This window comes from Cydia strobilella, chromosome 26 (genome assembly GCF_947568885.1).
Source record: "Cydia strobilella chromosome 26, ilCydStro3.1, whole genome shotgun sequence".
In the NCBI taxonomy this organism is placed as follows: Eukaryota; Metazoa; Arthropoda; class Insecta; order Lepidoptera; family Tortricidae; genus Cydia; species Cydia strobilella.
This window is the reverse complement of record NC_086066.1, coordinates 3,772,462-3,788,474: the sequence shown is the minus strand read 5'-3', so window position 1 is coordinate 3,788,474 and position 16,013 is coordinate 3,772,462. Positions and strand designations below refer to the sequence as shown.

Sequence of the window (16,013 nt, the reverse complement as noted above, 5' to 3'; positions counted from 1 at the left end):
CTTCAGTTCGATTACATTTAAATCCTATATATTAGTTATTTGTTTTAAAAATTTAATGTTCCTTTTTATGTATAGGTATAGTTTAAGATCTCGTTCCCAGTCCTATTATACTTAGTCAACGCAAAGATAGATATAACTCCGTAATAGATAGATACAGTCTAAGGAAAAAACGTGCCTCGAAAATCAAGAAAATTTGATTCTCGTTCAGAGGGCGCTACTAGTTTTGGCCTACAGTCGTATAGAGGGCGTTGACTGTTTCGTTTGTTATTTATAATTTTAACGCATGACCAGTGAAAGAACATGGGTCAAAATCATAAAAATAATTAATGCAAATAAAAAAAATCATTTATCTATATTTAAATACATTCTATCGTATTTTTATAAATCTTCATTTTTAGTTTTAAAGTGTGTGTGTAAAGTAGTGTAAGTTACTCTATGGTCAACGCTATCAGCTATGTACTCCTTAATTGTCGTACTGTATCAGGCATCTATCAGGTAAAGTACTTTGACACAATTTTAATGCAACATATGTAATACATACGATGTGGCTGTACTTAATAAATAAAATAAATCCTATTCAATTGGAATAGTCGCTTTTGCTGTTTCGTTCAATTATCCAACAACGTAAAATCAACTGTATTTCCTACACTATAGGTCCAAACTTCAGTGGATTTTGGATTTTTCATTTGTATGGCTGTTTGGAAAAAATTTGTATAGAGGTATATCCGCATCGTAGTATATATATATATATATATATTAGATATCCGGTTCGAAGGACCAGAAATGTATACGCGATTTCGATGGACTATGGCTATGAATGATTCTATGAATTTATGGGGCCGACCTTACCTGTTCAGTCAAATTCTGTCCGGTTGCGGCGGCCGCCGAGTTATATTATTGTAATTTAGTGGTTCGTTTGCTTCTGATTTCTTCTTACAATTCTCACCTTCACACTCACGTTTATCGTTCTATTAAAATTACTTAGATCTTCACTAAGGAAAAATGCGTGTTTTTATTTTGATTGACAACTTGGACAATATATTTTATTATACAATATATTTTAATCAGGAGGGGTTACACCGCATTTCTCAAGTGATACTCGTGAAATTTTGTTGCATAATTATGTGTATTTATTTTCCTTGTGTGACAAAAACTGTATATTTTTAAAACATATATATTATTAGTGATTCAATAAATATTAGTTTACATTTATTATCGCCTCGAGCGGCAAACCAATATTTAAAATTTTCGCGCAGCCGCAATGCGGCATGTTTTCCATATTAAAAATGGCGGCGCGACGCACGCGCGGTTGTCAAAGTGCGTCCCATTCAAGGTAGCTTGCCGCTCGAGGGTATGGATGGTATAGAAAGGATGCCAATCTCTTATGGCAGAATTGTTGCAAAAGTAACCGCTTTCAGCTTTAAATAATAGTTCCTAATCTCTCCGGTGGCGCTAGTTAGGCTCTGGGACATGAGTATAACATGAACCATATAAGGCAACAAATAACCCGACCAAATTACGTAGGTTGTTTTTGGTAGTATTTCGGTGTATGGTGGCGCCGCCTAATTACTGTTTTTTGATGGACACTTTTCATACATAGAGATTTGGCTCCTTTATATAGTCTCCATGCTCGAGGGGTTATAAATACAATACTGTCACTACTGTCTAACTGTTGTAATGTAACGTCTTATCTTATAGGATGGCCCAAAAACATGTTGACAAACATTTTTTAGGAATATTTCTCTTCCATATTTTCCAAAATGTCATTAAAACAATCATTTAAATAAAATCAAAGATAATAACTCCGTAATAGATGGATACAGTCTAAGGCAATCGTGCCTCGAAATTTAAGAAAATTTGATTCTCGATCAGAGGGCGCTACTAGCTTTGGCCTACTGTCGTATTTTTTTTTATTATAAACTGATCGGCGATTGGCCCTAATCACACCTGATGGAAAGTGAAGACAGGGCCTAAGATGGAGCTCACCGGTTCAGTAACAGCCTATTCACTCTTGTTTTAAAGAGACCGAGGTCATATTCATAATTCATAATTCGTTTATTGTCTGTAGAACATGGGTATATACAATGATGGAACATAGATATGGAATCACCATGGTCTTGCCATTAGGCGTATTGATCAGGAAATACAGATGGCGGGAGCGTATAGATGGCGTTGATGGGTTTCGTTTGTTATTTAACAATTTAAACGCATATCAGCGGAAGAACATGGGTCAAAATAATAAAAATAATTAATTCAAATAAAAAAAATCATTTATCCATATTCAAATACATTTTATCGTATTTTTATAAATCTTCATTTTTAGTTTTAAGGTGTGTCGATAGATGGCAGTGAATTTACTGTGGTTACAAAATCTACTACGACAGTACCACTCTATCTTATTATATGCTCTTTGATGAAACAAAACTTATTATTTTAAAAAGTTCTTTTTAGCTTTTATACACAAACGCAAACGTTAATTAAAATTACCAACAATATACCGCAATATACCCGTTGACCACGAACGCTGTAAAGGGTTCGAAACGTCGGGATGTATTATAAATTCAATATACGCGATATAATCCGTTTTCATAGTTTTATTTCATGAGTAACTATCGCGGTAACCGAAGACAATATTAATATACCGCAGTAAAAAAAAACTATTTTTGGGCCAACCTGTATATGCTAACAAATCTGACATATTGCAAATATCTGCAAAAAATCTTATATGACATGAGAAGTACACTTGGAACAAAAACACCAAACAGCAGGCTCTGAGCTCGTATGTACGTAAAGCCACAATTTAGATCTCGTTCCCACTATGTCGGATGTCGGCGCTGACTTTTAATCGGGTGTCGGCGCCTCTGTTCACACTAGTCGGCTGTCGGGACGATTTTTAATCGGGTGTCGGTGCCTCTGTTCACACTAGTCAGCTGTCGGGACGATTTTTAATCGGGTGTCGGTGCCTCTGTTCACACTAGTCAGCTGTCGGGACGATTTTTAATCGGGTGTCGGTGCCTCTGTTCACACTAGTCGGCTGTCGGCCACGACCGCAGCTGGTGCCATTTGAGGTTATTTGACGCGCGGGAGGCACAGGGGGTGCGGCGCAGGCGGGGTCGGTCCGACATCCGACATCATGTGAACAGCGCCGCCGACACGATTTTTTTTCGGACGGAGGGCTGACAAAACGCACGATAATTTATGTCGGATACGACACAAAATCGTCCTTCGTGTGTGAACAGCTTCATATAAAATGTTCTGCCGCTACGACACCCGATTAAAAATCGGACCGACATCCGACATAGTGGGAACGAGCTCTAAGTGAAAACGCGGCTTCAGTTTAATATCCTACTGCTAGCGACTGGAGCGAACGGCAGGCAGATAAAAATGCGTAGAAATGTTATCCTTTAGCGGCTCAGTCAATGGTATTAGAAAATTGAATTTGAATATGTGTACCGATGTTTATAATATGTGATTAAGTAATTTATTTGCATAAAATAGTGTACAGTAAGATGGTCAATAGGTACCAATTGGTTCAACTATTTTGCCTTAAAAAGGCGTGCAAATATTAATAACTATCTAAGTATGCATACATCTAGTACAATAATATATTCTTAAATATTCTAACTTTACAATTAAGTACAGTCGAAGGCAAAAATATCGACCCAGACAAATGGCTCAAAAATAAGTGAACACGACTTCATTGTCTAAGGTGTAAGAGCGTATGTGTTTTTGAGACGTGGGAATGTATATATATTTATGCCCATAACTGTACATAATTATCAAAATGAATTAAAAATAGTGCGAACCAGTCTTTATCAAAATAAAAATTAACTTTACAACAACAAACAGAAACCACAATTAATTAATATGTCATATATAATAAGAAATGTATTCGGGTAACTTCGAATCTTTTCTGCTTGTAAGTTAATTCCGATAATTAATTTATGTTATCGTAGAATTATGGGTGTTTTTCAGATCAGAAATGATTCGGAATTGCCTAAGTAAATACACCTCATAATGATAAAAAAAAAAAGTTTTTTTTTAAATTCCGTAACTACCCTCCGTAAATAACCTCATACATTGAATAAATAAATGTCAGTTATTTATTGTTTTTTACTTGATACATACATTGTATCTTACTCCGAATCAGAAGATGAAGAAGAATAATTTAATTTTCTCGGAGGAGAACGTTTAGCTCTCTGTGTTTTATCGTTACTGTCTGTTTTCGTCTGATTCTTATCGTTAGTTTGTTTATCTTGATGACATTTATCAGATTGACTTCGGACAAATTTAAAACCAGTAGTCACAGTTTGTGACGTATTAAAAGTGGAATGCTTTGACTGTTTATTATCAACGACCTTATCTGGTTCTTGTTTTTGAGTATTTAACGAAGTCTGTGCGTTGTCAAAAATAGAACCAATAGCCTTTTGAACTGCGCCAAAATCAGTAGCGATATGCGTTGCGCCAATACCGGTACCTTTCTGGTTTGCGCCTTGAGTAGCGTTATTTTGTGCGCCAAAACCGGCTTTACTTTGCGGTACATTAATGCCTGCAGCATTCTTCTGTGTTATGCCTATACTTAAAGCTTGTATCTGTTCTGTGCTGAGACGGATAGTATTCATTTGAAGTCCGCCAAAACCTGCAGCGTTATTAGGCGATGCGCCAAAACTGGTAGCGTTATTCTGAGCTACGCCACCTGTGCCGTTATTCAAAGTAATTTTCTGGGTTGCGCCAAAAACGGTACCTTGATTCTGTGTTACACCAAAACCTGTGTCTTTATTCTGTGTTACGCCAAAACCTGTAGCGTTATTCGCAACGCCAAAACTGGTACCGTCATTTTGTGCTCCGCCAAAACTAGTACTTTTATTCTGAGCTACGCCAAAACTAGCATTATGTGCTGTGCCAAAACTTGTGGTGCTCTGTGCTACGCCAAAACCGCTATTCGCTGCGCCAAAACTAGTAGTTTTATTTTGTGCTGCGCCAAAGCAAGGAGTGTTTTGAGCGTTGCCAAAAGAACCTGTGTTCTGAGTAGTGCCAAAAAGACTACTCTTACTCTGCGCATTAGAACCAAAATTGCTTGGCTCAGCGCTACCAAAACTTGCATTTTGAACAGTAGAACTACCAAAACCTGTGTTTTGAGCAGTAGAATTGGCAAAACCAGCGTTTTGAGCAGTAGAATTGGCAAAACCAGCGTTTTGGACAGCACTCCCAAAAGCACTTCCGAAGCCTGTATTTTGAGCACTAGAATTACCAGAAAACGCTTGACCAGTGTTACAGCCAAAACCTGTGTTTTGAGCAACAGGATTCCAAGCAGGTATTCCGAAACCAGAATTAGGCGCACTAGCGTTCTGTGCATTTCCAAAAATTTGAGGAGTCGCCCCAAAGCTGTTTTTGGCATTAAAAAGAGTAATTTTTGGATGTTGAGGTATACCAAAAGTCCATTTATTCTGATTATTTTTGAAAATACTTGGTTTCGGTGCTGGTTGCATGTAGATCATGATTTTCAAGTGATCACCTGTTTCTTTAAAGTCTTTTCCTAGTTCTAAAGCTTCGGTTAGAGCTGTTGTATGTCTGGTGTCCTTTAATATGTGGTTTTCGACTGCGAATGGAGATATGTGTAGGTTGCAAAGGTGGCACATGGAATGGGTGTCGTCAACCTGTAATAAAAATATTATTATTAAAGTATGTCCTTCACATCGCAAACTATCAATATTCCAAAGGGGGAAATGAAAAGTGGGCAGTATGGAAAGCTCTTAACAGACTTAGGACGGGAGTTGGTCGGTCAAAAGATAATCTTCTGAGATGGGGAGTTGGGCAACAAGGTGAACATTCTGCGACTGTGGAGTCCCCCAATGTGCACTGAAGAAGATCTCCTGAGGGCCACACCCCGAGGGCTAGAAATGGCAAAGCATTGGCAGACAAAAATTTTGTTTTAAGAAGTTTGATCCCTTTACACAAATAAGAAGAAAAATATACCAAATTTCATACTTTTAGACTGTTTCAGCGGTTTAAGTGTGAAGAGGTTTCTTTCGCTTTTATTGATTTAGTTTAAGGAGTACCAGCAGCTACAAAAACATTATAGAATAGAATAGAATAAGATTTTATTCGTAAGCACAAACAAACATTACATAATATGAAACATAGAATAAGATTAAAATGGCCTCATCTCAGCATATTGTTGGTGACTTCCAGCGCTGTTCTTCCGATGAGACCATAAAGTGAGAAAAATCACGGAAGGCAACAGACAAGAAGAAAATAGACATAAAATAACATGACAGTGAACACAGTTAAATAAGAAAAAACAAATAAAAGTTACAACATAACGACCAAATTTAATTAAAATTATTTATATAAAACAAGAATCGTGCTTACACATACTTAGGTTTTTTTTTTTTATTATAAACTGTTCGGCGATTGGCCCTAGTCACACCTGATGGAAAGTGAAGACAGGGCCTAAGATGGAGCTCACCGGTTCAGTAACAGCCTATTCACTCTTGTTTTAAAGAGACCGAGGTCATATTGATCAGGGAATACAGATGGCGATACAGGTAACAATAGAAAGCCAATTACAGGTACTTACAGATAGATTTATAATATTATAGTAGGGTCTTACCTTTCTTATTAAATGCACATTGTCAACAGGCAACATCACATTCTTCACATGTCCCAACGACATCACATGCAGCTTATCTTGCTGCCCCATCGATGGGTAGTACACCGTCGAAAACCCATCACAAAGTCTACAGCTCATGTAATATTCTTCCTTCCCGTCTATATTATATAACCCATTTAAATTGTTCACATGTATCTTGAGGGTTTCCGTACCAATTTTAATGGTTACAAATTCAGTGTTGTCAATGTATAGGGTATTAAAGGTGCCAACGTAGGGCAGGTAAGGTAGGATGTCTGTGAAGTATTGTTTGGGTGTCAATTTTGGTTCGGTTTTCGTCGAGTCCGGTTCTGGGTTGGTCGGCTCCGGTTCTGAAAATAAACAGTTTTTATGCAATCAAAATGCGTTTCGTGTCGTTAAACTTTCCAACAACGCAAAATATACTCTATTTCCTACACTAAAGGTTTGATTTCTCATTTGTAAGGCTGGGCCTTAGGAGGTTATTGTTAGAATGTGTCTTCGTAAACTGAAAGAATCTTGTTTTATAGGTAACTGCAAAAACGCGCGTGGAACAAGTTTGAATAATATCATAGAGTAACTTATACTAGAGCGGTACTGTCATAGTAAATTTTGTAACCCCAGTAAATTCACTGCCATCTGTCGACACACTTTAAAACTAAAAATGAAGATTTATAAAAATACGATAAAATGTATTTAAATATAGATAATGTTTTTTTTTATTGGCATTAATTATTTTTATGATTTTGACCCATGTTCTTTCACTGATATGCGTTAAAATTGTTAAATAACAAAACCGTCAACGCCATCTATACGACAGTGGGCCAAAACTAGTAGCGCCCTCTGAACGAGAATCAAATTTTCTTGATTTTCGAGGCACGTTTTTTCCTTAGACTGTATCCATCTATTACGGAGTTATATCTATCTTTGATAATATACAGCTTTTGTTCGCGTGCATGATGCCGTCACATTATTTTCGACTTTGCTGCTGAATAGTCTAAATTTGTATCAGTGCTTATTCTCTTGACAATTATATATTCACATGCATGAAGACTATATAAAGGAGCCAAATCTAAATTTGTATCAGTGCTTATTCTCTTGACAATTATATATTCACATGCATGAAGACTATATAAAGGAGCCAAATCTAAATTTGTATCAGTGCTTATTCTCTTGACAATTATATCTTCACATGCATGAAGACTATATAAAGGAGCCAAATCTCAATGTATGAAAAGTGTCCATCAAAAAACAGTAATTAGGCGGCGCCACCATACACCGAAATACTACCAAAAACAACCTACGTAATTTGGTCGGGTTATTTGTTGCCTTATATGCATGAAGACTATATAAAGGAGCAAAATCTCAATGTATGAAGAGTGTCCATCAAAAAACAGTAATGAGGCGGCGCCACCATACACCGAAATACTACCAAAAACAACCTACGTAATTTGGTCGGGTTATTTGTTGCCTTATATGGTTCATGTTATACTCATGTCCCAGAGCCTAACTAGCGCCACCGGAGAGATTAGGAACTATTATTTAAAGCTGAAAGCCGTCACTTTTGCAACAATTCTGCCATAAGAGATTGCGATCCTTTCTATACCATCCATACTTATATGATTCATGTTATACTCATGTCCCAGAGCCTAACTAGCGCCACCGGAGAGATTAGGAACTATTATTTAAAGCTGAAAGCCGTCACTTTTGCAACAATTCTGCCATAAGAGATTGCGATCCTTTCTATACCATCCATATTCACATGGACTTCTCAGTTTCCTTTTACGCCCGAATCTAACAGTTATCACATATATGTACTTTTTATAACTATGTTTCCATAGACAATGTTGATTTAAACTTTGAAAATGTCAACGTGGGCTAGAGACGAGTTACGAATATTTAATACAATATTTTCATTTAATACAAAGTTAAAATCTATTTTTTAATAAGTAAATTTAAAAAGAAAGTAAATGCTTTCCCCCAAATATTGTCAGTGGATAATATTGTCTTCGGTTACCGCGATAGTTACTCATGAAATAAAACTATGAAAACGGATTATATCGCGTAAAGCTGTAAAGGGTAAATCGCTGTAAAGGGTTCGAAACGTCGGGATGTATTATAAATTCAATATACGCGATATAATCCGTTTTCATAGTTTTATTTCATTGTCATTGGAATTTAGTTTTAAAAATTATATGTGATATGTCACCTCTTTGTTTTATAGGTATTTGGCTAATGCAAAACTTATCTAGTGACTTATGTCCACTCTCAACAATAGGGAATATTACGCGAAACTCTGCGCAGGGGGCGCCACTACCACAATCTGAGGGTCTATCGTACAACAAGAAAATCGAAACTTCGTTATGTAACATCTCTGTCACTCTTGCATATTCGAGCGATTAAGGGGCAGATATCGAAATTTCGGATTCGCGTTTTCCGGTAGGTTCTCTGTAAACAAACCGCCTTGGGGCGTCAATGTCATATTTTATTATCTCTGAAAATTTGTCAAAAACCTGTTAAAGGTACAGTATGTATAAGTTACTCTATGGTTTACTAAACGGGATAGTGCCGCACTCTGGCGGGAGAACATTGCAGTAATATCCCCTATTGGCTTGTTTCTTTCTAATTTATTAGGAGTGGCCAATTATTATGTGGTGGCCAATAACTAGCAGTCACCCTATACCGGCCACAACTGTTAGTTTACTTTCTAAATTGTTTTTCTGGATAGCTTGCAAACATCATTAAGTACAGTCGAAGGCAAAAATATCGATCCAGACAAATGGCTCAAAAATGGTTCTTTGCCTTTTCGCCGAAAATTGCAGAATTTCACTTGGCAACCAACTTTTTGCCAAAGTTTCATTTGGCCGAATTTCATTTCCCAACTTTACATAATCCAACGGAACCTAACCTAACCCAACCTAGTACGTCATTTTCATTTCCCAACTATGGGGTTGGGAAATAAAATGGTTGCGAAATAATTATTTGGTAACGATTGGTTCGTCAAATGAAACTTTGGCGAAAAGTTGGTTGCCAAATGAAATTCAGCAATACAATTTTCGCCAAAAAGGGAGTACAGCCTCAGAAATATGTGAACACGACTTTATTGTCTAAGGTGTAAGAGCGTACACATATTTTTGAAACTGGGAATGTATATTTTGACCTTGACTGTACAAACAAAGAAAAACCATACCTTCTATATTTTCAGTACAATCAATTTCCCCAGTATACGCTTTCAGCAGCTTCTTCATCATTTTGCCACTAAACTTATTTCCATCACATTTATCTGCGTTCGAGAACGTGTCGCGAGCGCGGCGAGCGGCGGCGAGCGCGAATGTTCGGCTAGCGCGGTGCCGCGAGCTGCGCTCGTGCTCGGTTCGGAATACGCGAGGCACTTCGAGCGCGCATAGGTGACAGTTGTATATGTTGACAGCTGAAAAAAAGGTAAGAATTATAAACTGTAATAGATGTCATATATTAAAGAAAAAGTGACGACGCCCTCCAGTGGTGAAGGTCGGATTCGAACCGGCGTCTTTAGCAATCCGGGCTAACGCCTTGAACCCCTAGGCCACCTCGCCACGTCGGAACCGGTTCTAATTTCTCAACTATATGCCATATTAGTGAGACTAGACGTCTTTGACTGAAAGTCTTAGTTGACTTTGAAAGACAAGAAGTTGTTTTTTTCGTTCAGCAGCCTAGCCAAGATAAGAAATGAAACGCCATCTTGCCTATCATATTAATATGGAAGAATGAAAAAGAAAAGAGTTTCGTTTTCTGCAAACGATAGTCAGATAGTCACCTCTATAAGTCTGTATCTTTAGGTATTTAAAAGAATGTAAACAAACCACAATTTGATATTTTATTGGGCAAGAAAATTCTTTAAGTTATTAATTTAACACAGAAATAAATATATGATAGTTCAGATGACAAATACCTTCACTCTCGTCGACAAATGCCACATCGTCGCTCGCTTCGCTCGGTGTCTCCGATTTTGGCTCCTCGCCGATATACGCTTGTACAAGCTCTTCAAACTCCTAAATAAGAAATACGCCTTACAATAAAAATTAGTTTTAGCAAAAAGCTTTATTTAAAACATATACCAAAGAGAATATATAGGATAGAGGGGTACTGTCATAGTAAATTTTGTAGTCACAGTAAATTTACTGCCATCTATCGACATACGATTAAAACTAAAAATATTAAAAAAATTATATAAATATATGGGTATTTTTTATTTATTTGTATTTATTATTTTTATTTGATTTTAACCCATGTTCTTTCACTGATATGTGTTAAACAAACAAAAACGTCAACGCCATCTAAACGAGAATAGGCCAAAGGTTGGTATTGGTGGTAGCGCCATCTGTGCGAGAATCAAATTTTCTTGATGTGCCTCGGAAGGCACGTTTTTAGGGTTCCGTACCCAAAACCCTTTGTACCGTACAAAAACGGGACCCTATTACTAAGAATCCGCTGTCTGTCTGTCCGTCTGTCACCAGGCTGTATCTCATGAATCGTGATAGCTAGACAGTTGAAATTTTCACAGATGATGTATTTCTGTTGCCGTTATAACAACACATACTAAAAACAGAATAAAATAAATATTTAAGTGGGGCTCCCATTCAACAAAACTGATTTTTTTTGCGTAATGCAGAACCCTTCGTGCGCGAGTCCTAGTCGCACTTGGGCGGTTTTTTTTTCCTTAGACTTTATTCATCTTATACGGATTTATATGGGTCTTTCATAATAAGTTTATTTTTCCTAGTAAAACAGGAGATGGAACAATAAGAAAGCTAATTCTAGATGGCGCTTTTGAGTTGCAAGATGGGAGATGGGGGGGGGGACTTGCCAAAGTTTGAGCTATCTGAATACATTGTATAATTGTTTATAGCTCGTTTTTTTAGTGCTAAAAAAAACGAGCTATAGAGTAGATAATCAATTTTAGTTTCTTTACCTGCTCATTGAGCACTGCCAAGGCATGCTTCTTCTGTCTGTAGTGGGACGTTTGTTCATTGATGGGATACACAATGTTACAAGTGTCACAGAAACCGACAGCCTCCGGAGTCTTTGCACTTTTGTCTGTCTCCGCCTCGGAAGATGCTTTAGAGACTGTAAAAAAATACGTACAAAAATTTAAGAAAAGAGACTTACGCACACATTGTTACAGTATTATACTATTTTTCAAACAGGAAGGGCAGGGTACGCTGACATATGACAATTCAGTACAATTTTGTGAGATTTGGCGTTTTAGGTTATAAATTGTCCTGCAATGATGTGATGCCATCTTGTTTGAAAGATTACCAGCTATTTTGACAGCTTGCTGGCCTAGTTGGTAGTGACTCTGCCTGCGAAGCAGGGGGTCCCAGGTTCGGATCCTGGTAATGGCACATATTATAAAATAGTTCTTACGAACTATTAAACGGTAGCGTAGTACCATTTTAATACCTACACAAAAATACAATGAAGTGACCTTCATTTATTTTATAAGATAACATTTTGCGCATTTCCATATTAATTAGATTCTCGTTCTCTTTGACATTTGTATGCCAACCGGCAAAATATAGTGCTCAATGTATACCTACACCTAAGACCCATGTATACCTATGTTTTACAAATAAAGCATTCTGATTCAACGCGCCGACACAACGCCGCTTCTGCCAAATACTTAGGTGTCTCTTAGTAGTCTTAGGTAGATCTGGTAGATATCTTACTATAACTGTGTAGTAAAAAACATTACCCTACATCTTTAAAACAATTTAATAGTACCTACGTAGCTTGTAACTATCGTAAAAATAAAAACAGTAGGTGTATGTAAGTACCTAAACCAGCTCAGATTTGTGGATGACGTCTTATTTGAGGAAAATCCAAACAACTTGAAGAAAATTATACAAGAACTAAATAAAGAAAGTGAGAAAACTGGACTATCCATGAACATAAACAAAACCAAAATATTAACAAACTCTGACATCCGTGAAATTAAGGTATACGATGAACCACTCGAATATACAGAAGAATATGTATATTTAGGACAGATAATGTCCCATAAAGATATGACAACCAAGGAAATTAAAAGACGAATAGCCAATAGTTGGAAGAAGTACTGGTCACTGAAAGAGGTGATGAAATGCACTGACCTCAGTAATAGCACCAAAAAGAAAGTTTTTAACATCTGCATTTTGCCCTGCCTCACCTATGGCTGCGAAACTTGGTCACTCTCAAAACATCATAGAGAAAAGCTCGAGCATTGTCAAAGAGCAATGGAGAGAAGCATGCTGGGAATCAAACGACAAGACAGACACAGAAATACAACTATAAGAGCAAAAACGGGCATAACAGATGTACTCTCAAAGATAGATCAACTGAAATGGAGGTGGACTGGGCATATGCTAAGGAACAGACATGAAAAATGGAATAAGATAGTAACACATTGGTATCCCAGAGACGGTAAAAGGAATAGAAGAAGACAGTACAAGAGGTGGGAAGACAAACTCAAACTGACAGCTGGTCCAAACTGGAGAAGAGTAGCGAATGATAGAAAGCAATGGAAGGAGTTAGAGGAGGCCTTTGCCAGGAGGCACACTGAACTTAGAGACATATTATAACAAAAATAGAAAAAAAAAAACTACCAAAGAAAGGAAGAAAAATCTGAGTTCAGGATAAACGGCTTATATAGATAGAAGTACCTATATTGTGATATTTTTTATTAGTTTTGTTGTTGTGTTGTGTTATTCGTTCGTGACGAAGATATTTCTTGGGCATAGCGCACGGTGACGTGCGTGCGTGAGCGCGTGTGGCAACCAACAAGCTGGCTTTTGGGACGAGATTCGTAGGTATAAATCTGAGCTCGCTCGGAGAGTTCCATAGGCCTGGTAAGGGAATCTATTTATGTGTTTATCACAAATATTTGTACCTGAGTTATGGATGTTATCTATGTATCTAAGTATGTATTTATCTGTCGTTGTAATTAAAATTTCGTAAACACACATTCAACATCTATTTAATATAATTTGCTTGAAAATATACTATTCTTATTTTATTTATTCACTTTAAATATTAATACAATTTTTTTTTGCCAGCATGCCACTATTGTAAATTGGTTTATGTAATAGTTGGCGAGATTGCGTGGTCCTACTATTACATGCTTAGTTTTGATTTTTTTATTTTTTTTATTTATTTATTTGGGAAACATACAGCACATTATAATACAATAAGGTAAAAGATATAGTAAGAACATAGGCCAAAAGAGTTTCCACTTATAGTTAATACAAAATTCCTTTGCTCCGAAAAAAAAAGTACAATTATTAGGTATTTTGAATTTAAAGTTGAATTTGAATTTAACAATAACATTGAGTAATAATAACAAGCATAATTTTGAATTTGGAAAATAACAAGCACAATTTTCAATTTAGAATTTGAAATCAAATAGGTACAATTACAATAACAATCATAACAATACAACACAAGATTACAATTTTATTACTAGCTACGAGTTAACGAAATTTGCCATTTATTATATTTTTTTATTTTGTTTGATGACAGAAACAAATTTATTACACCTATGCTGGAACAAATCAATGTGTGAATATTTCTTATTGTAAATATTTCTTATTGTATATATTGCATGCTCTTGCTAAAAATTTGTTGTTGTTTGATATTCGGTAAACTTAAATTAATTTATACACATCAAATCTATGTATCTATTTTATAAATTACTCTAGACTTAGGTAGCTCTTATGTACCTTCAGTGGAGTCCGCAGCAGATAGATGATTGCTCAGTCTTTCCAAAGCAGCAGCAACGAGCTCCCGCGCAGCCCGGTGCCCTGAGCTGCCATTGTGAGATGGTGACATCTCCGTGTGACAGAGATGGCAATACATTCTCAGTTTTTCTGGAAATAAATTAATATCTGTCATCTTCCTGACATTGTCTTGGCTTTTAGCTAGGCATAGATCAACCTAAACCTAATAATTTCCATAATATACCCAGTGTTTGCCGAACGTTAATTGCAATTAACCATTAACCAGTACAAATTAGTACAGTTTATTTAAATTAGGTTAGTTTATATTCTGTACCTACTTTTTTGTGGCAATAAAGCATTTTTCATTTCATTTCATTTCAAATTGAACCGTAATGGACGGTTACAGTTTACGGTTCAATGTGTACTGGTTAATGGTTAAATGCATTAACGTTTCGGCCAACACTGAATAATTCTCCGTAATTAGTATGAGTGTACTTGGGTATCAATACATGTGACAAGTGGCAAAAGAGGTCTGATGACCTGGCCCGATTTGGCCCCACCGGAGCACTTTTTTCCACTATTAGAATCAAAAAAGTAGATTCTGAGTGGAAATACCGTAAAAAATATCAAAAAAGTGTAGTGTTCAACTGCTACCAGGACACTGATGGCAACCAGACTTTTAAACCTTAATTTAGCACAAAAAGTGAGTTCAAGCGTCATACTGCACAAAATGTAAAAAGAGAATTACGTCAGGTTGTGTACGCCCTAATAAACAGTCAAATAAAGGGTTAAGCAATAATGTTACGTTGCGGCAAATCCTCAAATGTCAGATTTTTCCGAGGGCCTCCGATCTTTAAAGCCAGTAATCTCAAGGCTGGTCAGACAGCCACCTCCGAGTTGCTCAACGATTTTAATCAGTGGTTTTGCAGATTAACAGTCAACCGGGAACCGGCTACGTTATAAACCCTTTATTATGGCACAATAAGATATGACAAGGAAAAAACTTTCCTGTGACGCCATCTTTCTGTATTTTTTCCTAAAAATAATTTTTAGGACTAATAGGTGGCAATGAGGCTCGAATTGAGGTTTGCTTATAATTTAGCCGGTAAAACGTAATATAGTATCTATGTAAACGCGGTATCAGTAGTAAACCATCGAAAATAACTAATCCGCATCGATTTGTCATCCATCAATACGCGATAAAGAAAATGTATTTGTTTTAAATTGATTTTGTGTTTTATCTGAAACGATGTTTAAGCAGATATTATTTAATTTCACTTACGTTATCAATACTGAAATAGTATTATCACAAATTCACAGTTATATTCGGTAATCAAAACAATATATGAACAGCAATGATAGTATGGATGGTATAGAAAGGATGCCAATCTCTTATGGCAGAATTGTTGCAAAAGCAAAAAGTGACCGCTTTCAGCTTTAAATAATAGTTCCTAATCTCTCCGGTGGCGCTAGTTAGGCTCTGGGACATGAGTATAACATGAACCATATAAGGCAACAAATAACCCGACCAATTTACGTAGGTTGTTTTTGATAGTATTTCGGTGTATGGTGGCGTCGCCTAATTACTGTTTTTTGATGGACACTTTTCATACATAGAGATTTGGCTCCTTTATATAGTCTCCATGAATGAT

General features: G+C 36.5%; 1 protein-coding gene across 3 annotated transcripts; it reads right to left on the bottom strand.

Annotated features, from left to right (window-relative positions):
* Nucleotides 1-1,919: 1,919 nt before the first annotated feature.
* On the bottom strand, nt 1,920-15,749 carry LOC134753101 (uncharacterized). 3 transcript variants are annotated; one of them, XM_063688864.1, is made up of 8 exons: nt 15,644-15,749; nt 14,365-14,511; nt 11,580-11,734; nt 10,560-10,659; nt 9,819-10,058; nt 6,614-6,981; nt 4,799-5,657; nt 1,920-4,768 (listed from the first exon to the last, which is right to left on the bottom strand). In XM_063688864.1, exons 2-8 carry the CDS (start codon nt 14,498-14,500, stop codon nt 4,137-4,139), a joined length of 2,490 nt encoding a protein of 829 aa, XP_063544934.1. In that variant the 5' UTR covers nt 14,501-14,511; nt 15,644-15,749; the 3' UTR covers nt 1,920-4,136. The 3 variants fall into 3 exon arrangements, with proteins under 3 accessions (XP_063544934.1, XP_063544935.1, XP_063544933.1); XM_063688865.1 differs by having other exon boundaries at nt 1,920-5,128; nt 5,159-5,657; XM_063688863.1 differs by having other exon boundaries at nt 1,920-5,657.
* Between the last annotated feature and the right edge of the window lie 264 nt (nt 15,750-16,013).